General features: G+C 36.8%; 1 protein-coding gene across 5 annotated transcripts in view; it reads right to left on the reverse strand.

The window, feature by feature from the left end:
• RAPGEF6 (Rap guanine nucleotide exchange factor 6) overlaps positions 1 to 23712 on the reverse strand; it is a 285799-nt gene that overhangs the window by 207691 nt on the left and 54396 nt on the right. For 4 of the 5 annotated variants that reach the window (XM_007473406.3, XM_007473405.3, XM_001365971.4 and 1 more), the window contains exons 2-4: positions 17202 to 17272; positions 10895 to 10951; positions 9931 to 10014 (exon numbers count right to left, since the gene is read on the reverse strand). In XM_007473406.3, coding sequence (XP_007473468.1) covers positions 9931 to 10014; positions 10895 to 10951; positions 17202 to 17272 — 212 coding nt within the window. The remainder of the gene's footprint in view (positions 1 to 9930; positions 10015 to 10894; positions 10952 to 17201; positions 17273 to 23712) is intronic. The other variant, XM_016431778.2, reaches the window with a different exon arrangement.

Raw genomic sequence — 23712 nt, forward strand, 5'->3', positions numbered from 1 at the left:
TCTCTCACTTTTCCCCTTCTCTTTTCTCTACTTTCAAGCTTTCCCTCAATTTTATGAATAAACTGCTTTAAAAAATCATTTGGAATTGATTAAATTCTTGGCGACCTAACTCTTAAATAATCTAGTCAAACCCCTTATGTTTCTGTCCCTTACACAGAGTTGTTTGGAGAATAATCTGGTAAGAGATTTCTCTACTACCTTGGTTCTGTCCCACTCCCCAAACCATGCTTTTAAATGAATTCAATGTATCCTTCATTAAAATGTAAGCCTTTTAAGAGCAAGCATTACTTCATTCTTCACATTTATATCTCAGGCACATAACACCATACCCAGCACTTAATTCATGACTGACATTAAAAGAATAGTAGACATTCAAAAGGCATAGGAAACAACAGAAGCTATGATAGTGTGGATTTTAGATTGACTCCACCCTGCTTAGTCTTTAGAATTCCAGCAACCAGGAATGTATACACCCCTACTTAAGGATTAAGTATTGAGGAGGATGGCCTATGACTGGCATGTGCTATCAAATGACAAATAAGAAACAATTGACAGACTCCCTGGGCTGTCCTAAGTCAAACTTAAGCTATCATTGGTACATGTGAGACACAGGAAGTGATGTAAAGAACAGTCTATATATTTTGTGTCATTTCCTCTCACTGCCCGTTGCTCAGAGACATTGGGTTTTTTCCACGTTGGGAACTCATGGCGGGGTTCTTGGCGGGTTTGGGCGATTGCGGCTTACAGGTGAGGTGACTAGGAGCTCTGTAGCATGGGTTAGGTGAGGCATCTTCCCTAAGCGACTTTGGTGAGGTGACTGATTCCTCCTTTCTTCCTTTCCTTGACCACCAACTCCTATCTGGCTTGCCAGAGCAGTCCAATTCCCTTTTCTCTCTTCTTAATTTCTTTCCTCTACTGTAATTAAAGCACCATAAAAATCCAAAACTGACCTGAGAATTTTATTGGGATTGAATTTTAATCCCTGGTGACCACTAGTATAACATATTCAGTCAACAACCCCTACTTTTTACCTTTAATAATAGGAAAAAGGGAGAGCACATGAGCTTTTTCAGAACAGAATGAAGATCGGTTTGGCTAGATCAATAAATCAAAAGTATTGAGTGAAATACATTTAGGAATGTCATATGAAATAAAGCTAGAAAGGTAGAGTGAAGCCAGATTTTAAGATGACCTTGAAGGCCAAGATAAGACATTTGAATTTGCAAAATCATGTGGTAGAAAGAATGTTCATTTCTCTCTTTCATGCCTATGAAGTAAAGGAACAAAAACTGTTAAAAGTCTCTGGGTTACTGAACAATTTGCAGGGATCCAGGAGAAAAAAACACTATTCATAAGCAAAGGACAAACTATGGGAGTGGAAACACCGAGGAAAAGCAACTGCCTGAATACAGCGGTTGAGGGGACATGACAGAGGAGAGACTCTAAATGAACACTCTAATGCAAATATTATCAACAAAGCAATGGGTTCAAATCAAGAAAACATCTAATGCCCAGTGGATTTACACGTCAGCTATGGGGGGTAGGGGAGAGGAAAAGAAAATGATCTATGTCTTTAACGAATAATGCTTGGAAATGATCAAATAAAATATATTAAAAAAAAAGTCTCTGGGTTAGAAAAATGTCAATAGCCTGCACCCTCCAAATTAACTAACATTAAGCCATAAGGATATGGCACTGCTGTTGCAGGATTCCTGTTGTAGCTATTCTTTTCTACCTTAGAGGAAGGGAGGAGGATATGAGGTTAAACAGATTAAGCTTCAAATGGTAAGAGTATCAGGAACCAAAGAAGTAGAATCCAAACTAACAGTTGTTGAGAGTTAATGCCAAAAGGAAGCAAAATCGCAAATCAACTGCTTGACCCAGGCCAGAAATAGAACACCTTTGTCTACTGTCTATGCTGCATTCAGCTCTCTGGGGTTGCTGGGGTTGCTGGGGTTGCTGGGGTTCCTGAGTTTTTGCCTCGTGTTCCTTGGTCCTCCTCTGTTCCATTTGTTCTTTGTTCATTACCTAAACAGAAGCTGTCAGTTGTAATTTTTTTTCTTTTTCTGTTCTTTACTCATAATTTTTCCTTCTTTCCCCTTTCTGGCTGTACTCTTGTTCCTCAATTTATTTGTTGAATCTGTAAATTGGGGTTTTTCTGCCCTGAAGGGGCTCCTTCTCTGCTCAGCTGATTAAATGAATTAGGCTGATGAAGCCCACAAGCTGTATTAATGTGCCCTGAGACCAGATTTTCCCCAACTGCCAGCAAAGGCTAAAGGTGAAACTGCCAGCCACCTCCCTGTCATGCAGCTGAATGGAATTTCCATGGTGATATGAAGGTACTCCTTTCCAGTTGAAGTTTTTGCCCTGGGATCCCAGTCAGCCCAATTCCTACTGTGGGTCTCAGCTCAGTAGGTGGGGGAGAGGTGTTGGATCTTTCCATTATACCACAGAATTCTACATTATTTGCATTCCTATCAGGCTGGATTGAGCAGGAGAAAACCATGGCCCTCTGTCCACTCTGCACTCTTACTCCTCTGGTTTTCAGCCAACTTGGCGAGACTGAGTCCCTCTGCACTCAGGAGGATTCTTCTCAATACTTATTGATAAACTGGATTAAGCCAGTTGAGCTGATTTGCAGAGCTGAATGTGCCCTAAAGCCAAAATTTGCAGAGGCAAAGGCCCAAGATGATGGAATGATGGCTAAAGGCTACAACCAGACTGCCCTCTTCTCCACTTCTCTCCACCAACTGTGGTCAGAGTTCTGGGATTCTCATAGTGGTGGTAGCAAGGCACTCTTCCCAGTTGGAGCCCTCACCCTGTGATCACACAGATTGCCCAAGTTTCAGTGCAGTGGGAGGGAAAAGGGTCCTGGGATCTTCTCTCTTTTCCTTAAAGGCGAGAATTCAACTTTCTCTGCATACTTTTTAAGTTGAATGGAGCAAGAGGGTCAGCTCAGTCTTCTTATTGGATTTGGTTTTCTGTCCTCCATGAAACTATTTGTTTTTGATTGGTGTGGAAGGATTTTCCCAAAGCAATCCACTTTTACTGCTTCTAAGCTGCCATCTTGACTCCTCCTCAGTTCCTCTTTTATTTATGCTACATTCAGAAGTAAAGATAATCACAATGAAACAAGGGCCTTGAAGTAGCTCCTTAAATCCACCCTCCCTAGAAACAGAGGTGGTTAAGGGACGCTCCGAGGGGGGGGGTGTATATTTTCTTATTTGCCCTATGTTCTCAGGAAATACTGTATTCTTTTTATAAAAGCTAAATGATGTTAAATTTAATTATTAATTTGTAAATTTAATTAATAATTTAAGTTTAAATTATATTGTACCACTAATCAATAGTGCTAATGATACTGAAAAGGTAATAACAGGCACTGGATTGGAAAGAGTGAAGATGGATAATATTGGGAAGCACATAAGCAAATGAGAAAGCCCTCAAAAAGACATCATTAGAAAGATAACCCTAACCCCTCAGGTATAATACCTAGTGTTTATATAGCTAATCTTGCACTAGGACTTTTCTTGCCAGTAAGACCAAAAGCTGAGGAACTTCAAAACTTATAAATATTATATACAATATTAATTGAAATATATCTCTCTGTCTTATTGTCCTAGTAAGCTGTAAGTTCCATGAACACAATGCCAATGTCTTATCACATTTGTATATCATTTCCCTTCACATAACTCTCTATCAAAAAATAAGCTCTAATAAATGTCTGAAGAATCAATAAGTAAATGAAGAAATGAATACATATTAGTCATTATGGCCACTGTAATAAATCACTGGGGATAATAAGCTTTTAAAAACAAAGTGTTTTTAAAAGATTGAATTCAAATTCTGCATAAGTTTGAATTTCTCATGTCCTTGAGCAATAAACTTGACCTGTCTAAATTCTCATCCAAAAAATAGAAACAAGTAATACACATGTTACAAGACTGTCCTGAAAGTCAAATAATGTGTATAAAACAGTTTGAAAGTCTTAAAGTACTATATAAATGTTAGCTATGAGTATTATAACTTGACAGTCAATATTAACTGAATACTTTTCAATGAAAGAGGGATATGTCCAAAACTATGTGTGGAAAAAATATTCTGGCAATAATATGAAGATTGATTAGAATGGGGAAGAGAATGAAAGTAGAAAGAACTATTAGGAGGCCCTAGGACAGCCTATATCAGTAGTAATCAGAAACATAAAGGGAAACATGAGAGGTGTCTTATAAATGGAAAAATTTAATAACTGAGTTTATCATAACACCTTATTTAAAGATTTGTAGATACGGGCTATATATGTCAGCAACTAAAGTAGAAATAGCAATGTTAATCGACAAGTGGCAGGGAATTACACCTAATAAAGAATGTACTGATATATTCACAAGTGTTTTTTTTTAGAAGTATATTAGATAAAGCAACTATTTCTTCCAAAGATGGTTTTAAAAAAAGCTTTTTTTTAAAAGTCATACAAAAAGTAAAACATAATCTATAGCAACACAAAAATAAAAATCTACAAAACTTTCATAAATAAGTTATAATCAGCATTGTTCAATTCAACTAGAAAATGAGAGAATATAGGGAATGAATTTCACTGTTCCCCATAACATCATAAAATACATTTGTAAGAATAGATTTAAGTAAAATAAATCAGATGTTCCTATAATTAATCAACTAAGTGATAAGATACTTATACAATACCTGGGAACAGTTAAGCCAAATTTAATAAGCCAAATTTTCATAAATATTATTGTAGATATATGTTATCATGATCTAAACTTTGGAAATGGCCTATATTGAATTTACCAGAAAATATTATAATATACAACTAAATTTCATACTTGTTCTACATTATTAAAAATCATTGACTTTTCTCTTTTCCTTTGGGGTGGAATTTTATTGCTAGTCTTTGATTTTAAATTTCATGATACACTTAAATTGTTTTTTAACATGTACTCTAAAGAGCTATGAGAAATGACTGCCTTTCATGAAAATGAAATAATATTTCTGCTACTTCTCTGCAATGTTATATACTGCTAGTTTTTCTAATAATCACATTAAAGTCCAGTTTGTAAAAATTTACACCCTTTAGACTTTCAGGTAAACATGGCAGAAGTGTAGACCTGGGACTCTAACTCTCCTCAACACCTACTGATATAGACTACTTCAAAAGGCCAAAAAAAACAAATTCAGATGAACAAAAGTACTCTACAGTAGAGCGCAGAACTGAAGGTATGTGGGATTTGGGCATTTTCACACTATGAGGGCATGAAATGACTTCAACTAAAACGCAAGCTGATCAACCCTCCCCACTCCACCTATGGAGCCAGAGTCAGAGTCGGTGCTCTAGAATTAGTGACTGAGTGACGGGAACCTCTAGAGCAAATGAGGGGCACCTCTAGGATCTTGGCAACTGACTAAGACCACCAAAGACCTACCCCTGAGAGCAGCTAGACTTGAGACTCCAGCAGGCTGAAAAGCTCAGACCTTGGGCCCCAGCATGGAGAAAACAAAGAGAAGGAAAGCAAACATTAGAAACTGCAGAGACAGGAGAGGTGGCCTCAGGCAAAAGCTATGCTCCATAGCGCTATTCACAGAGAGTCTGACCTCACTCAGACTTATGAATGGGAAGGGAAGGAAAAACCACCATAGTGAAGGTAAATGACACCCAGGAAAAACAACTTCCCAACACCAAGATAAACAAGAAGACACTGACCATGGATAACTTTTATGGAGGAAAAATCCACACTACAGAGGAAATAGGAGAAGTGGACATACAAATGAATACATCTAAATATTCACCAAAAAATGGAAATTGGCCACAAACTCTTCAATATTTAAATCATAGCTTATCAAAAGAATGGAAGGATTTTGGCAAGAAAAGTAGGAAATACTTGAAAAAGTAAATAACAGTTTAAAGGACAGGAACTCCCAATAGGAGAAACAGCTGTAAGCCACAGAACGTAGGATAAATCAAACCGAAAGGGAAAACCTAAAGATTATAGGAGAAAACCAGTCCATACAGACCAGAAATAGGTAACTGGAAGACAATGATCTTACAAAACAGCAAGAATTAATAAAGCAAAGTCAAAAGACTGACAAAATAGAAGAAAACAAAATATCTCACTGACAAGATGACAGATCAGGAAAACAGATCAAGGGGAGACAATTTGAGAATCATTGGTATCCCTGAAAAGCCAGAAATAAACAGAATTCTTGACATCATACTACAAGAAATCCAAGAAAACTGCCCTGATGTTCTTGAACAAGGGGGCAAAATAGACATTGAAAGAGTTCATAGAACACCCTCTACACTAAATCCTCAAAAGATAACACCCAGGAATGTAATTGCCAAATTCAAGAGCTTTCAAGCTAAGGAGAAAATTCTACAAGAAGCCAAAAAGGGACAATTCAGATACCAAGGAGCACCAATCAGGATCACACAAGACCTGGCAGCTTCCACACTAAAGGACCAAAAGGCTTGGAACACAATATTCAGAAAGGCAAGAGAATTGGGTCTTGAACCAAGGATCACCTATCCATTAAAACTGACTATATACTTCCAGGGGAAAGTATGGGCAATTAACAAAATAAAAGATTTCCAAGTATTTGTAAAGAAAAGACCAGAACTAAGTGGAAAGTGTGATAACCAAACATAAAAATCAAGAGAAACATGAAAAGATAAGTAAGAAAGGTAGGGGAAAGGGGAAATGATTTTTTTTTTATTTCTTCTTTAAGGACTTACTTCAATAAGATCAAATTGCTAATAAAAATATATGAAAAAATTTTATTTGTAATTCTCAAAAATTATATTCACTATTAAAATAATCAGAAGAAACATTCACAGGTAGAGATTAGGGTAATAAGTGGAATAAGATGATATGCAAAATAAAGGAAAAAGAAGGGGAGAAAAGAAGATGGCACCAAGAGAAGCATGAAGAAAAAAGGTAAATAAGATAATCTATATCACACAAAGAGGCGCATGGGAAGGAGAGTATAAGAATACTATTATAAGAAGGAGAGGAAGAGAGTGGTAATAGGTAATACTTAAACTTTACTCTCAGTGAAATCAATTCTGACAGGGAAGAGCATCTTGATCCATTGGGGTATTGAATTCTATCTTACCCTACAGGGAAAGTGAGAAGGGGAAAACCCAGAGGGGGCGGGGGTGAGAGGGGCAGATTGGCTAACATGACAGAAAAGGAAACTAATGAATGCTGGAGGGGATATGGCAAAGTCGGGACATTAATGCATAACTGGTGGAGTTGTGAATTGATCCAACCATTCTGGAGGGCAATTTGGAACTATACCCAAAGGACACTAAAAGACTGCCTGCCCTTTATCCGGCCATAGCACTGCTGGGTTTATAGCCCAAAGAGAGAATAATGGAAAAGACTTATACAAGAATATTCATAGCTGTGCTCTTTGTGGTGGCAAAAAAAAATTGGAAAATGAAGAGATGTCCTTCAATTGGGGAATGGCTGAACAAATTATGGTATAAGTTGGTGATGGAATATTATTGTGCTCAAAGGAAAAATAGACTGGAGGAATTCCATGGGAACTGGAATGACCTCCAGGAATTGATACAGAGCGAAAAGAGCAGAACTAGGAGAACATTGTACACAGAGACCGATACACTGTGGTACAATTGAATGTAATGGACTTCCCCATTAGTGGCAATGCAATAATCCGAACAACTTAGAGAGACCAAGAGGAAAAACACTATCCACATTCAGAGGAAAAACTGAGAGTAGAAACACAGAAAACAACTGCATCAATACATAGGTCGAGGGGATATGGATGGGGATGTAGATTCTAAATGAACATCCTAATGCAAACACCAACAACATGGAAATAAGTTTTGATCAACGACACATGTAATACCCAAGATAATTGCACATCGGCTGTGGGAAGAGTGGGGGTAGGGAAGGAAATCTGGAAAGAAGACACAGGAAGTGATGCAAAGTGAAGTGAGTATAAACAGGAGAATGTTCTATCCAATAACAATGACAGTTTATAGTGAATGACTTAACTAATATTAACAATATAAGAATAATTCAGGACAGCTCCAAGGGATTCATGATCAAAAAATCTTTCCATCATCATCAAAGGAACTGATGGAGTCTAAATGTAGATTGAAACATTCTCACTTCATTTCCTCCATTAATTTTTCTCCAGTGTAAGCAATATGGGTCTTGTTCCATGACAAATATGGAAACATGAATTGTGTGATAATACATGTACAATTTAAAGCATATTACTTGCCATCTTGGGGGGAATAGAAGGGAGGAAAAGAACATGTATCACAAAATGTCAGAAAACTATTATTAAAATTTTTATTGATGGGCAATAAATTAGTCAATTAATTAATTGATTGATTAGTGAGTGGATGAATGAATAAATAAATAACCAACTGAATGAATGAATGAATAAATGCATGAATACATAAATGCATGAATACATAAATACATAAATGGATGAATAAGTGGAAAGATGGATAAATAAATAAACAAATGAAGCACTGGTCATCAGAGCAATATGGTACTGGTTAAGAGACAGAAGTGAGGATCAGTGGAATATACTTGGGGTTAGTGACCTTAAGACTGTCCATGATAAACCCAAAGATCACAGCTTTTGGGACAAAAATCCACTATTTGACAAAAACTGTTAGGAGAATTGGAAGACAATAAGGGAGACATTGGGTTTGGATCAACATCCAAGATAAATTCAGAATGGGTGAATGACTTGAATATAAAGAAGGAAACTATAAGTAAATTAGGTGAACATATATCTATACTTGTTAGATCTTTGGAAAAGGAAAGATTTTAAGATCATGCAAGAGTTAGAAAAAACTACAAAATGTAAAATAAAAATTTTGATTACATTAAATTAAAAAAGTTTTGTACAAACAAAACCAATGCAACCAAAATAAGAAGGGAAGCAACAAATTGGGGAAATTGGGTATCAGAAGACTGGAAAGATAGGAAAGGGCCCAAGTTAAAAGAGCTTTAAATAACAGAAGACTTTATATTTGATCCTATAGATAATAGAGTACCACTAGAGATATGGGCATGAAATAGTCAGACCTACAAATTAGAAAAATCAGCTAATTGAAGTAGACAAGAATATGAGGTAGGAAAATTAATTAGAAGACTACTTCAGTAGAACAAGAAAAAGAAAAGAAGGCCTGAATTGTGGTTTTATGAATAGAGAGAAAGTGGCAAATACAGAAGGATATTGTAAAGGTAGAAATGACAAAATCTGGCAGTGAATTGGAAAGATGAGGTAGTTAGAAAGTAAAGAGATGATACTAAGGTTGGAGATGGCATGCATTCTGAGCATCTGGAAGGATGGTGATATACTTGATAATTATAAGGAAGTTCAAAAGAGAGAGAGAGATTGAGGTATTAATCAAAGATGACTTTCTAAAGTCTAGCCATGAAAAGCAAGAAAGCTATAATGAAATGGAAAAATGGAACAATTACTATCTGGATAATATATCCAATGTTCCACACCTCCTGTCCAATATCTCTCTACCAAGAAAAGAGAAACAGACACACAATGATTTTCATACTTCAGTATCCAAAACTATTGTATGTATCTGAATTTGGCCGTTATAAAAAGAATGTAGTATTAAAAAACAAGCACTACAGATGGAAACTTAGTACAGACTGTCCAAACAATCATTTTGCTTTAGTTCAGTTTCTTAACCTTTTCAGGGCCACTGATTCCTTTGGCAATATTATGAAACCTGTGAATCCCTTTTCACAATAATTTTTTTAATGCATAAAATAAAGTACATAGGATTACAAAAAGAAACTTATTACAAAATTAAAAACCCCTGCTCTAATTTAAACACATAAAAATAGTCTTATAATGAAGATTATTTAGCCTGAAATCATTGCTTATAACAACACTCCTATAACATACCTTTGAGGAGCAAAAATTATAGAGTCTTTCATATATACGGATCCAGAAAGAAGAATATACCAACATCTGGCAATGGTTTCAGAGCTATAAAAAAGGAAAAATAATTAGTCACATTTATTTAGTCTCAATACAAAATTAATTCAAACTTCATATCATTAAAGGTCTTCAATAAATGTTCTCAATATAATGATTTAAAGGAAAATTTAAATTTCTAAGCAAATGGAATATGCTACTTGGATTTCTTCAAAATCTAGATTTAGCACATACATCAAAATTGTTCAAAGTTATATATAACTGTTAGAGATCACTAGTTTATCTGGCTAGAGTACTGTGGATATGGCCTAAGGGTAACATATCCTATTTCTAAATGGGCTACTTAGTGTCACAGAAAAAAATTCTGTTACATAGTTAAGTAGCTACTCTGGTCTAATTACAAAAGAAACTAGAAGAATACAAGTGAAAAGTCACTTCATTTCATACTATTAATAAAAAAAAAAATTTAACACTCCAAACAATCTTTCTATTGATTGTGGTTCTAAGGTGTCACCTCTGTACCCAAAATACAATATAAATATACATATTTATAGTCCTTGAGTAACATTTGCATATGGAGACATTATTTTAACATGATAGTTAAAAACAGTTTAAATATCAGGTGTGCTAATGTCATTAAATTAAATTAAATGGAAGACTATGCTTCCCTAACCCTAAATAAATAAGGTAGCTGGAAAATTCTATTCAAGTGGGTATTAACTTTTTTTTCCTGCTTTTCCTTTGCAATCAGTACCAGTTTACCAGAATGTAGACCTAAAATTAAACATGCTTTCCAATTTTAAATAATTCATAAAGGATCAAAACAGAATCAATTTTAGTTGTTTGTACTGTTTCTGTTCCATAACAACTGATACCAAAGATAAACGCCACACAAAAGCCATCATTTTCACCCCAAGTTAGCAACACTTACCAAAACAGAATTTGATTGCCATTATATCTTTCATACCGTGCTCTTGCAGATATTAACCTGATATAAAAAAACAGAAGTTAAATCAGTTGTAATGATTCAAGTTAAAGGAGCACCTTTTAAACAAACTGAGCTAACACTGAACAGTTGAGCATTACTAGATCTAATCAGTGTAAAGCTTATCATTTGTTTGAAGGTAAATAATAATCATATGCAATATATTTACTAAAACTCTTTTCTGACATTAAATCACACATTAATTTATCACTAAAATATTAAGTATGCCTTATACTCTGCATTTTTAAAACAGTACTTGTGAATTTTAAAACTACTTCACCCTACTCAGAACGTACTTTAGAAGATCTGATTTAGCTATTTCCTGATTAGTAACAGTGGAGATACTTGGTCTAACAGAATCAAGTCTTGGGAACTCTACATTTCTCCATCCTACTTAGTTAAACAAGGTCAGGAATGTCTGCACCATACTCAAGGATTATGTATCTGAGAAAATGGACTTCAACATACATGTGCAGAAACAGAAGACAGACCCCCGGCTGTCCTAAGTCATGCTAAGCTATCATTGGTACAGATGAGATGCAGGAAAGTGATGTAAAACCATTGATATAAGACACATCACTTCCTCTCTTCACCCTCTGTTCCCAGGGAGGAGAATCTGGCTGGCAGCATGCTAAGAGTTCCGGCATCTGGGCATGGTGGCAGTTATTTGTCTGGGTTTTGGTGGTGAGTTTTCCCTTTTGCTAATTCAGGTTCAGGTATCTTGGCTAAGCCCTCTTGGAGTTCAGGTTGATTCCTTCCTCTTTTACTCTCCAAACCTTACCTTCTAGAGCCTCTAATCTTCCCGCCCGGCCCAAGCCAGGCGGGAGAAATCCTACACCCTTTCCTTCTCCCTTCTTCTTAAATTTCTTTCCACTATATTAATTAAATCACCATAAATTTCAAGACTGACTTGGGTAAATTTTTTTTATTATTTGGGATATCCATGGCGACCAATAATTAATATAGTTTTAGATCACAACGCTAAAATTATCCTTTACATACTTCAAGCTACTCATCCTCTCTCCACATTTTGGGTCCTTATCTGACATAAGGTAACTATTTAATCATTTCCATTATCCTGAAAAAATTAAAAATCCACACTAACTTCTCTTTATCTAGAGCATTTCAGCAAAAAAACAAAAACAAAAACAAAAAACCCAAGTCAGAGTGAGAAGCCTTGAAGAATGTCAGGGTTACTGAGAGATAGAGAAGGTCAGCTCTGGAACTCAGAATCAGCTAGATTTGGGGGGGCGCGCGGAATAGCAGGCCAGTCAATCACAAAAAGAACAAGAAAAAAATCAAGAGACATGAGGACAGCAGCAACAACACAGAGGCAATATAACCACAACAAAAGAGATGAAACCAGGAGACAACCTGAGTCCACATTTAGAATACTGAATCACCATTTATGATACTCAATTCCAAAGAATATACATTGTAAGATACAATAGAATCAAAAGATCATAATAAGATCATATACTAAAAGCTAGAAGGAACCTTGGAAGTCATACCATTTTTGTTTTCTTTGCAAATGAAGGAACTAAGACTCAGAGCAATTAAGTGACTTGTTAGAACTTTAGATTACTCCACCCTACTTAGTCTAACAAAAATCAGGAAATTGTGAACTTTAGATTATTCCACCCTACTTAGTCTAACAAAATCAGGAATGTCTACACACATACTTAAGGATTAAGTATTGCCTATGACAGACATGTGCTAGCAAATGACAAATCAGAAACAACTGAAAGACTCCTGGGCTGTCCTATATCAAGCCTAAAATATCAGTGATACATGTGAGACACAGGAAACTGATGTAAAACCATCTATATATTTCACATCACTTCCTCCCTCTAGGCTCTTGGACTGCGGAGAGGTGGCGGGAGGCACCTGGCTGAGCGTGTTGGCATCTTGGCACTGGCGGCTGCTATTGTACAGTTTTTAGTGGTGAGTTTTCCTTCATATCATACTGGAGGAAGCCTAGTAACCTAGTTCGGTGAGGCGTCTTCTCTGAGATCTCCCGGAGTTTTAGGCTGATTCTTTCTCTTTTTACCTTCCAAACACTATCCACTTAGAAGCCTCTAATCTTCAGAAACCTTGTGGGGTAGGATTTTGAACTCCCCCTGGCACAAGGCAGGCGGGAGAAATCCTATACCCTCTCCCTCTCCCTCTCTCTTCTCCTTGATTTCTTCCCTATATATTGATTAAACCACTATATAGTTCCAAACTGACTTGGGTATTTTTATTTGGGATATCCCTTGGCGACCAAAAATTAAATTTAGGTTAGGTCACGACCCTAAATTATCCTTACACTTTCCAAGATCACCAATTATAGCAGTCAGAATCCCCACTCAGGTCCTTTGACTCCATATTCAGCATGGCAAAGTCAGCACTTGCAGATAATTGGAAATCTCAGAACAAATTCCTCAGCCACCAAGAGTATTCTAAGACTATTACCCCAACCAGTGGCACATACATTTTCAGGGAATTCACACCAATTTTAACATTATACCCAACAAAAAGTAAGCTCCAAATCTGCTGGGAAAAGTTCCCACTTTAAAAAAAAACAAACATCTCCACTGCATTCTACCCCAGATAATAGCCACCTGTATGGAATAGTTAGTAAATTTATTACAGATCAACACATCTCTCTTTAAATAAACCAGAACCTCTGATCAAGGACACAAGTAATACCCAATGAAATTGCATGTCAGCTGCGGGAAGGGTGGGTGTAGAGGAGGGAGGGAAATAATGTGATTATTGTAACCAACGAATAGTATTCTAAATTGACTAAATAAATTAATTCAAATTGAAAAATAAATAAATAAATGATTGAATGAATACATAAATGGATAAATAAATAAACCAGAACTTGAGCTCAATGTCTGCCCTGAATGTAGTTTTTTGTATAGAATGTTCTTCGCATCGATATTATTAGCAATGACATGGACATAAATATTACATATAAAAGTTTAAAAAGCACTTTATATCTCTTATTTCATTTAGTCTGCAAAGCAATTTCGTGAGGTGAGTTTGTCACCATCTCTCTAATCTTCACTTTTCCACATCCCACCCATCAAAGTCGATTGCCAAATCCTTCAGGTTCTATCTCCAAAAAATCTCTAATACCCAATTACTTCCCATTCACATAACCAACTTAAGTTCAGGCTCTCATCTCAGACTTCTTCAGACCCCTTTGCTGAACTACTTCAATAGTCTCCTATCTAGTCTTCCTCTCTCCAATTCATCCTCCACACAGCTGCCAAGTAATTTTCCTTAAGCACAATTCTAACCATGTTACTCTCTTACTAGATCAGCTCCACTGTCTCCCAGCTATTTCTAAAATCACAAACTTCTGTTTGGTTCTTAAAGCCCTTCACCCCTGGTCCCAATCTATCTTCCATACTCTTTACACATTATTTTCCTTGTTTATCCTGGCCTTGTCTCTATTGTTCAAGGATGAGTGCAGATGGTTTGAGTATTTTTCAGCTTGGAGCCCCTCTGAGAGGGCCTTTGCCATACCATAGTTCCTTTTTAATCATTCAAGAGACAGATATATACCACACAATTTCTCTTTCTTTAGATGAAAGATCCTCAAGAGACCACCAGACCCCCTGGGGCTGCATCTAGAATCTTCTGCTTCCCACAAGAGATTAAATCATATATTTTTCCTCTGAACTAAGCCCTTGCCGCTCCTCAGGGACCATTTCTCCTACACTCCCAGACTGACAAATTTTGGATAGAGCCCATTTCCATGTGCTGCAATTTGGGGTGTCCTTGGTTTTTTTTTTTATTCTAAGAAATACAAGGGGGCAGTCAATGAAATATTTGACTAAGGTGAGAAAAACTAGCTGCCGTGTTATCTTGCCTTTATGTAAAGGTTGAGAAGAGAGATCACCCTTCATGTTACCCCTGGAACTGTTCAAAGCTCACACTTCTTGTTAGGTAAGCTGTGATAAGTAAAGACATCAAGGTGACAAGGTTTGAAGCAGTTTGGGGAAGATAGATGGGCCTTCTGGGTTTACATGAATGTGTGGATTCAGGCCCTGGGAATGAATTAAAGAGGGTAGAGGGTAAAGAGAAAAGTCAAAGAAAATTTCATAGGGTGTTTCCTGTAGCTAGGGGCTCCTCCTCTGAATGTGTTTTCCACTGTGAAAGGGGTGGGGGGCGGTGGGAAGGAAAGTATTGGAAAATAAATCTTATATGAGGGAAAAAAAACCCTTACCTTCCATCTTGGGATCAATAGTGTATATTGATTCCAAGACAGAAGAGTGGTAAAGCCTGGTGCATGCTTTTACCCTAGTGATCCTGAGCTACCCAGCTGCCCCAGCAGCTCTTTTTATAAAGGCAAAAAATTAGAACAGTTACCATCTGGAGGTGAGGGAGTGTCACATCCTATATCCTGGATGAGTATCTTTTCTAAAGTATGGCTAAGTAAATAAACCCCTTTTTGGTGAATGTTGAATGGCTTATCAGTGTCTCATTTCATTCCAACATAAGATATAGATTACCAGGAAACTGTCCTAAATCATGTCTTGCCCATTTAACAACCCAATCTTCTCATTTACATATAAAGAAATTAAGATCCAGAGAGGAAAACCAACTTGTGCAGCATCACAAAAATAATAAGTAGCAAAGATGATATTTTAACCCACAACCTTCGCTCCAAGTCCAGCATTCTTTTCCCTAATGGCTGGGTGACATTTGGCAAGCTACTTCACTCTCTCAACCTTAGAATCCTCATCTGTAGGGGGCACTTGGGTGGCTCAGTAGATTGAGAGCCAGGCCCAGACAGGAGATCCTGGATTCAAATCGGACTCAGACACTTTCCTAGCTGGGTGACCCTGGGCAAGTCACTTAACCCCATTGTCTAGGCCTTACCACACTCTTCTTCCTTAGAACCAATACATAGTATTGACTCTAAAATGGAAGGTAAAAGGCTAAAAAAAGAAAAGAATCCTCATCTGTAAAACAGTTATAACTCTAGAACCCACCACTTTTGTGAAGCTGAAGTGAATTAATGTAGGTAAAATGCTTTGCAAAGTTTTAAATGGTCTATCAATATTAGTTCTAGTGAATGAGTCAAGAAAGAAATTCAGGTTTCTGCTGCACCCAACTCCAACACTTTTAGTCCTATACCACACTCCCTAAAATGTTAGTCAAACTTTTCCTTCCAAAAGTTTTTCCCACTCCCTACTAAGTGTCACTAGCAGGAAAGCTGAATTAACACTCCCCCTAATCAAAATAAATTCATGAGTTTTCAAGTATGTTATTGGGGGGGGGGGGGGGTTGAGGGTAAAAACACTGCCTTAAATTACACCTCTCAATTTTTCATGAGTAATGAAGTCTAATACTACTCAAATAAAACCTTCCTGACCTTGGGAATAAAAGAAACATGGAGCAGGCCATCTGTAGCAGACTAAATCCTGGTAAACAGGGCCTAAGTCATTTTTCATATCTATTTTCCCAATGCCTTGTAAAAAGCAAGCACGGAACTGAGCAAAATTCTAGATTTGTCCCCAGCATAAAGTAGCTGAATGACCATGAAAAAGAAAAGTATTTCAGTACAGTGAAAAAGCTTCACTCTCTGGACTGAGCAGACCAGGGCCTGGGTATAACTGGTGGGTCTACCACTTCCTACTTATCTGTGAGATCTTGGGCATGCCATTTAACAGTTATATATCACTTTGAAAGGTATAGCTGAGGAGCTATGTGACTGAAAGGATAGAAAACCAGACCTAAAGACAGGCAGTCCTGGGTTTGAATTTGACCTCAGACACTTCGTGGCTATATGACCCTGAGCAAGTCATTTAACCCCAACTGCCTAGCCCTTACTGCTCATAGAAGGAGGGAGGGAGGGAGGAAGGAAGGGAGGAACAAAGGAAATAGCACAGCATTGAAATGTATTGTCATCACCTGTATTGGTCACAGTCCAAAAAGAAGCTTCAGCTATAATTGAGAAGGCTTCTCTTACATACTTCAAGGTCTACAATATATCATTAGATCAATTATGTTTTAAAAATAACATCATTATGACAAGATAAAGATGATTTTTTTAATATTTGTTTTGCTTTCTCATAATAACGAATTTTACTCAACTACATTAGGGGTTTTGTAATATTATCTTTACTATGGATTGTTTGTTGTAATAATATTTAAATTTTTATTTGTTAAGCCCTATGATAAAAACCAGTAAAGGGAAATAGCTTAGCAACTCGAATTTCTCCTTTTTCTAAGGTAGTTGGCTGCAATTTACCTTAGCTGATGTTCCCTGAGATTTGATAAAATCTCCATCCCATGAAGACAAGAATAAATAGTATTTAAATCCTGTGGAAAGAAGAAAAAAAAATTAAGTTTTCATTCAAATAAAAAATTTTCAAGCACAATGAGGATCTTTTCTTCCCTTTGTTCTCCCTATCCTCACATTAATTTGGTTAGATTTCTAGCAATCTCAATCATCCAGGACATAGTTGTAAAACCTGCAGTATCTGAAAAAAGATCTCTGAAGAACAATGGGACTGGAATAGGGGAAGAAGTGAGTTCAAATGCATCTTGAAATACTTACTAGCTATGTAATCCTGGGCAAGTTATTTAACCTTTCAGTTTACATTTCATCAACTGTAAAATGGGGATAGTAACAACAATGAACACACACACACACACACACACACACACAAAGTTGTAGTAGGCACTATATAAATTCTTATTCCCTCCTTTTTCCTCCCTCCCACTGAAAGTAAAATAGCTGTCACAAAGCTCATCTATTTTACCAAACAACAAGGAGGGCATAGAAACCAAGCAGAGTAGCTGTTAGCAAATGACAAGGTGGCTGGGGCCCTCTATAAAGGGAAACTTTGGAATGAGTTTTTTGCTCCACCCTCTAGCCTTCTAATCAGAGGGGCAGAAGCAACTGAGGGTACTGAGTATTAATGTAATGCCATGAAAATCCACTAAGAAGAGAGTAATTCAGGAAGAGGAATGAGAAAGGAGGACCATCTGAGATGCCCCTTGAAGTACTTTAATAGACTGAATTTAGGGAAAGGAGACAAGAAGAAATCTTTGACTTGTTGCTCTCTCTCACACTGAATGAACCACCAACTCCTATCATTTCTACCTCAATATCTTTTGCATTTGTCTCCTCCTCATCAGTCATTCTAAAATTAGTCCTGTCCAGGTCCTTATTATTTATCTTCTGAAGTATTACTGTAGGGGGCAGCTAAGTGACTCAATGGGTTGAAAGCCAGGCAGAGAGATCAAAGGTCCTGGATTCAAATTTGAGCTCAGACACTATGTGGCCCTAGGCAAGTAATTTAACTCCCATTGCCTCACCCCTACCACTATACCACTATTCTTCCTGGAAACCAATACAGAGTATTCATTCTAAAATGGAAGGTAAGGCTTAAAAAAAAAAGGGGGGGGGGGTGGGAGGATTATTATAGCCTCTTTTCCTCTCCTCCAGTTTCTTCTCTCCCAAACCCATACTTCTTACAACTTCAATTTCCAAAGTAATTTTCCTAATCCTTGAGTCCAAATGCATCACTGTAATGTTCAAAATACTTTAGCAATTCTTAACTCCCTACCATAAACTCCTGCTCTAGGCATTCAAGGCCTGCCAGACTGGGGCTCTAGTATGCCTTTCCAGCTTCATCTCACTCTATTTTCATGCATGCTATACAATGTACTGCCTTCTCTCATTTAAGTGTATTTGTATACACCTACACTGGGCTCATACATTTCTGAATCCATCAGACATTTTGACCTATTAAAATCCTTCTCCCCCTTCAATGTATAGGTCAGTGGCTTCACACTAAATAATTCCCAGTAGGAAGGGACCTCAGAGACCATCTAATCTAAACTCCTCACTTTACAAATAAAAATTCTGATGTTCAAAGGAATTTAATGATTTGCCCAAGGTCCCAAAAGTAGATAGCAGGGGGCAGCTGGGTAGCTCAGTGGACTGAGAGCCAGGCCTAGAGACGGGAGGTCCTGGGTTCAAATCTGGCCTCAGACACTTCCCAGCTGTGTGACCCTGGGCAAGTCACTTGACCCCCATTGCCTAGCCCTTACCACTCTTCTGCCTTGGAGCCAATATATAGCACTGACTCCAAGACGGAAGGTAAGGGGTTAAAAAAAAAAAAGTAGTTAGCATCACATACAGATTGGAACGTGGGTCCTTTGATTCCAAAGTAGGTGCTCTTTCCCACAAGAAATTCCCTTCTCTCCTTGAATAGATCTGCAATTCAGCTTGGTTTCAATTTCACAGAACAAGACTACCAAGGATATTCTCAGTGTTCCCTCTCATTTCCAGTTTCTTTTGTGTTGTCTTTGTAAATTCTTTTCTATTTTTTCTATTTTAATTCATTGTATCCCCAAGTGCAGAAAATATTGCTTGGCATTACAAAATATATAAATATATAAAATGTTTGGCAGTCCTTAGACAAAGATAAACAAGATTCTGAGTTTAGATTGTTTGGGTTTTTGTTTTTTGGTTTTTTTTTTTTGTTTTTCATGTATCATCCATATCCAAAATGATCATAAACTATATAATGTGATGGTTCAAGATCAAAACATAATACATATATCCCTTTCACATCATGGAGGTGTGGGGGGGGGGGGGGAGGACAATCCCCACAATATGGAAAATTGACATAAAACATTTTGGTTATCCTTTCAAACCAGAAAGGAAGTCTGAATTTTTTCTTTTTCTGTTTCATAGAGATTTACAGGAATAGATATTATGTCTATTTATAGCATTAAAAGATAAAATATGTTGATAACATAATACTACATATATATGAGTTTCTAAATTTTTTCTATGTCATCTGCTGGTCTTCACATGTTGTCTTTGGCTTCTGCAAAATTCTCAAAAAATTCCCATTTAATTTCTTATGCTGACCCAAGATATATCAAAACCATAATAAGATAAGTCATGATATGGAAAGGAAATCTATACATGGATTAGCCATTTTAAGAGAACTAAAATAAAAAACATTAAATGCTGAACATACTTCAATATTTTTAATTCAAAGGACAATTCATAAACTAGGAACTCAAGTGTTACTATCCTCTTTTCTATAAAAGAAAATTGAGCTCCAAAATCTTACAAGTATGGGGGGCAGCTGGGTGGCTCAGTGGACTGAGAGCCAGGCCTAGAGATGGGAGGTCCTAGGTTCAAATTTGACCTCAGACACTTCCTAGCTGTGTGACCCTGGGCAAGTCACTTGACCCCCATTGCCTATCCCTTTCCACTCTTCTGCCTTGGAACCAATAGAGTATTGATTCCAAGATGGAAAGTAAGGGTTTAAATTAAAAAAAAAAATCTTACAAGTATGAAGTGGCAGGGTTAGAACTCAAACTCAGATCTGATTCCAAATTCAAGGCCCTTCCTAATGCATCACAATTTTCACCCAATTCAAAAACAATAGAAAAAGATTGAAGAGTTTTCAGCAGAGGAATAAACAAGATGAGAACTGCGCATCTAGTAATAATATAATGTATAGATCAAATAGAGAAAGAATTGGAACTAGGAAGACCAATTTGAAGACTATTGCAACATGCCATGTGAGTGGCAAAGATAGACTTATTAAATTAAGTATTAAGGCAGAAGGAACAGATAGGAAAGAATGGATATGAGAAATAATATATAGGTGGAATCAACAATATTTAGTGGCTCATTAGCTGCAGTAAAGGAAGGAGAAAAGTATGAAAATTTCAACAGAACAATAGAGGTTAAATGGCTAACTTTCAATATAATCTGAATTTCTACTAAGAAATTGGGGCAAATATGTTGCTTTGATCAAAGGAAGTTTATAGAGTATTCTTGTTCTTTTGATTGTTAGTCTTAAATAAGGAGCTAAGAGTTTTGTTTTAAACATGGCAGATTATGCCTTGAGGAACACAAATATCTGTGTTTGAGAAGATATCCAGCCAGTGAAGGATACAAAAGGAGCTAGTTAAAATATTAGAAAGAAAACTAGGATAATGTGAAAACTCACAAACCAAAACACTACCTAGTAGGAAGAGAATATCAAACAATGTCAAATGACGTGGGGAAATCAAGGCAAGGGAATGGAAAAAGACATCCAAATTGACAATTACAAGGTCATCACTGATCTTTAAGAAAGTAATTCCAATAAAGCAGTAGGATGTTACGTCAGAACACAAGAAACAGTAAGCAATAAATAAATGGAAGAAAAGTATATACAGCGCCCATTTTTTGGTGTTAAATGGGCAACAAAGCAGTATCTCTATAGTTAGTAGAGAAGTACTAATATTTATTTCTGGCTAATAAAATGCTAGGTAAAACCATTTTGAATATTCATATTAGAAGAATTCTTAGTTTTTCTTAGATCATGGATCCCTCTGTTAGTCTGGTGAAACCATGGATCTTTTCAGAATGTTTTTAAATGTATTAAGTAAAATCTATAGAACTACAGAAGAAATTAATTATTTAAAATATAATTATAAAAATGTTCTTTTTGTTGTTAAACCCTTACCTTCCATCTTAGAATCAATACAGTGTTGGTTCTGTTATAAGGAAGAGTTAAGTAGAAAAGTGTGTAAGTTTGCAAAGGAGAGTGGCATGAGACCAGCAGGAAAAATTCTAGAACTTTGAAGAAAGAGTTAGACTGATACTGAGGGGGTTAGCCGTCTCTCTGAAGGTATCTGGAGGGTATGGCTGCTTTTCCCTAGTGGCTGATCCTATCCTTGTTCCTGTCCTGCTTGCTGTTTTGTGTCCTGTATTTCAGCACAGAAGAACCTGCTGATCCTGATCAACAGTCTGCAGTGATTGTGAGACCAGGTCTTGGTCCTTTTTGGATCTATGACCTTCCCTTGGGCCCTATCAAACTTACACAGACTACTTCCTTCATACTATCTAAAGGGGGAGGGGAGCGGGGCACGTCTTTGTAGCTTAGCAAGAACAGGGACTGGGATTTTTTAGGAAGTGAGGAGAGGATTGGTGTAGAACAACCACTCTGAAGAATCTCTGTGAAGAAACATTAGATCCCTGGGGTATTAATTAGAAAATTAGTTTTAGGATTATCCCATGCCTTTCTAAACTATTCTTTTTAATTAAACCTACTTTCCCATTTTACTGAGTGGTCTGTGTGTGATCTCAGACCAGGCTCTGTCCTGGCCAGAATATCTGTTAGCCTTTCAACCCACAGTCAACCTACTAACACTGGCCCAATTCAATCCATCCCCAAAACCCGTTCCCTTTTATAGTGGTGAGCCATATGATCTGAACCTGATAACATATAAGGTTTTGATCTTAAATTCACTGTGGGATTTGACTGTTGGTTAGGACCTGAGGAAAAGTCTAAAGCCTGTACTTTGGAAGCCCCAACTGCTCAGAGAACCTCCTACTAGAGGAGAGCTGTCACTCAAGCTAGCAGCTCAGTAGAATTCTGACAGTGACTGCTATGGGGAGCTGTCAATCAAACTAGACAAACAGAATCCTGGTGGAGGCTTATTTTTCTGGCTAGACATTTTGAATTTTCTAAGTGGCTGGAAACTTTACAGAGTCATTGTTATACAAAATACTTTTCCAACATTATTCCTGCTTAACTGTTATCATGCTGCAGTGTGTTATGAAAGTTCTCTATGTTAATTTATTGCCAATACCATATGTTTTCCTGAATGTTATCCCAGGATGGTTTTATGAATTATTGGGCTGGAATGTTATAAGACCGGTAATGAGATTAACTATATAGAGGGTGTGTTCTTACATTGTTAGTTTGTGGTTATGTCTACAAGTTTAAATGGATTTTCATTGCTATGCTGTATAAGATCAAGGTTGTTTTTATTATGCAATTTAGAGATTCTGAGCTGAAACAACTGGTGCTATTCTTATAATCTAAACTTGATAATATGGAGAAATATTATTCTGAAGCTCTTCTTAATGCAATTGTTAATGTGAATGGTATTGTTACTGGTCTTAATCATGCTGAGGTAAATGCTACTGGTCACCAAGCAGAGGGAAGTACACAAACACCAAAGAATCCCTCTAGGCTTGAAAAGGAAACTGAAGCACTAAACTCAAAACTTGCTTCATTGTTTCCTTTAAGGGACCCGCCATATGGTTCTCTGGAAGTAGGAGTGATTCATTTAAGGACTCATAAGCAATTTACATCTGCAGATTTAGACTCAATAAAAGATAATACGGGAATTTAAGTGAGCCATTAAAATATTTGACCCCAATTTTGTCAATTTTGTACTTCTGATGGAAGAATTATTACCTAGGAAAGAGGGCAATTTGTCAGGGAAAACAGAAATAGTAATACTTTAACACCATGGCCAAAAAATTATCAACATTTGGAACTAAATTCAGTGGATAATTATAGAATCCTAGGATAGGCTAGGGAATCCATATTGGAAATAATGAAAGCAAATGCAAAAAGACCTGATCAGTGGTCAAAATTTGAGCAAATTAGATAGGAGGCTGGAGAGTCACCTGCAACATTTATGGATAAATTGCAGCAGAGATACAATTAGGACTTGATATTCGAAACCACTACATATAAGATTATTTGTAAAAAAAAAAATGCTTGCAGTATGGTGAAAAAAATTGCTATCCAAATTGGGAAAACTTAAATTTGGAAGATTTAAAAAGAAAAGCCTGCTACATTTATTTAGCTGATAAGGATAAAAGTGCTGATGATAAAGATGTAGAGATTGAGGATTTAAAAGACAGTTGCAGGATGCTAACAAAAAGATAAAAAAACTGAAGTCAAGGAAAGTAAAGCAATAATTGCATTAAGATCAGT

Source organism: Monodelphis domestica, chromosome 1 (assembly GCF_027887165.1).
Source record: "Monodelphis domestica isolate mMonDom1 chromosome 1, mMonDom1.pri, whole genome shotgun sequence".
In the NCBI taxonomy this organism is placed as follows: Eukaryota; Metazoa; Chordata; class Mammalia; order Didelphimorphia; family Didelphidae; genus Monodelphis; species Monodelphis domestica.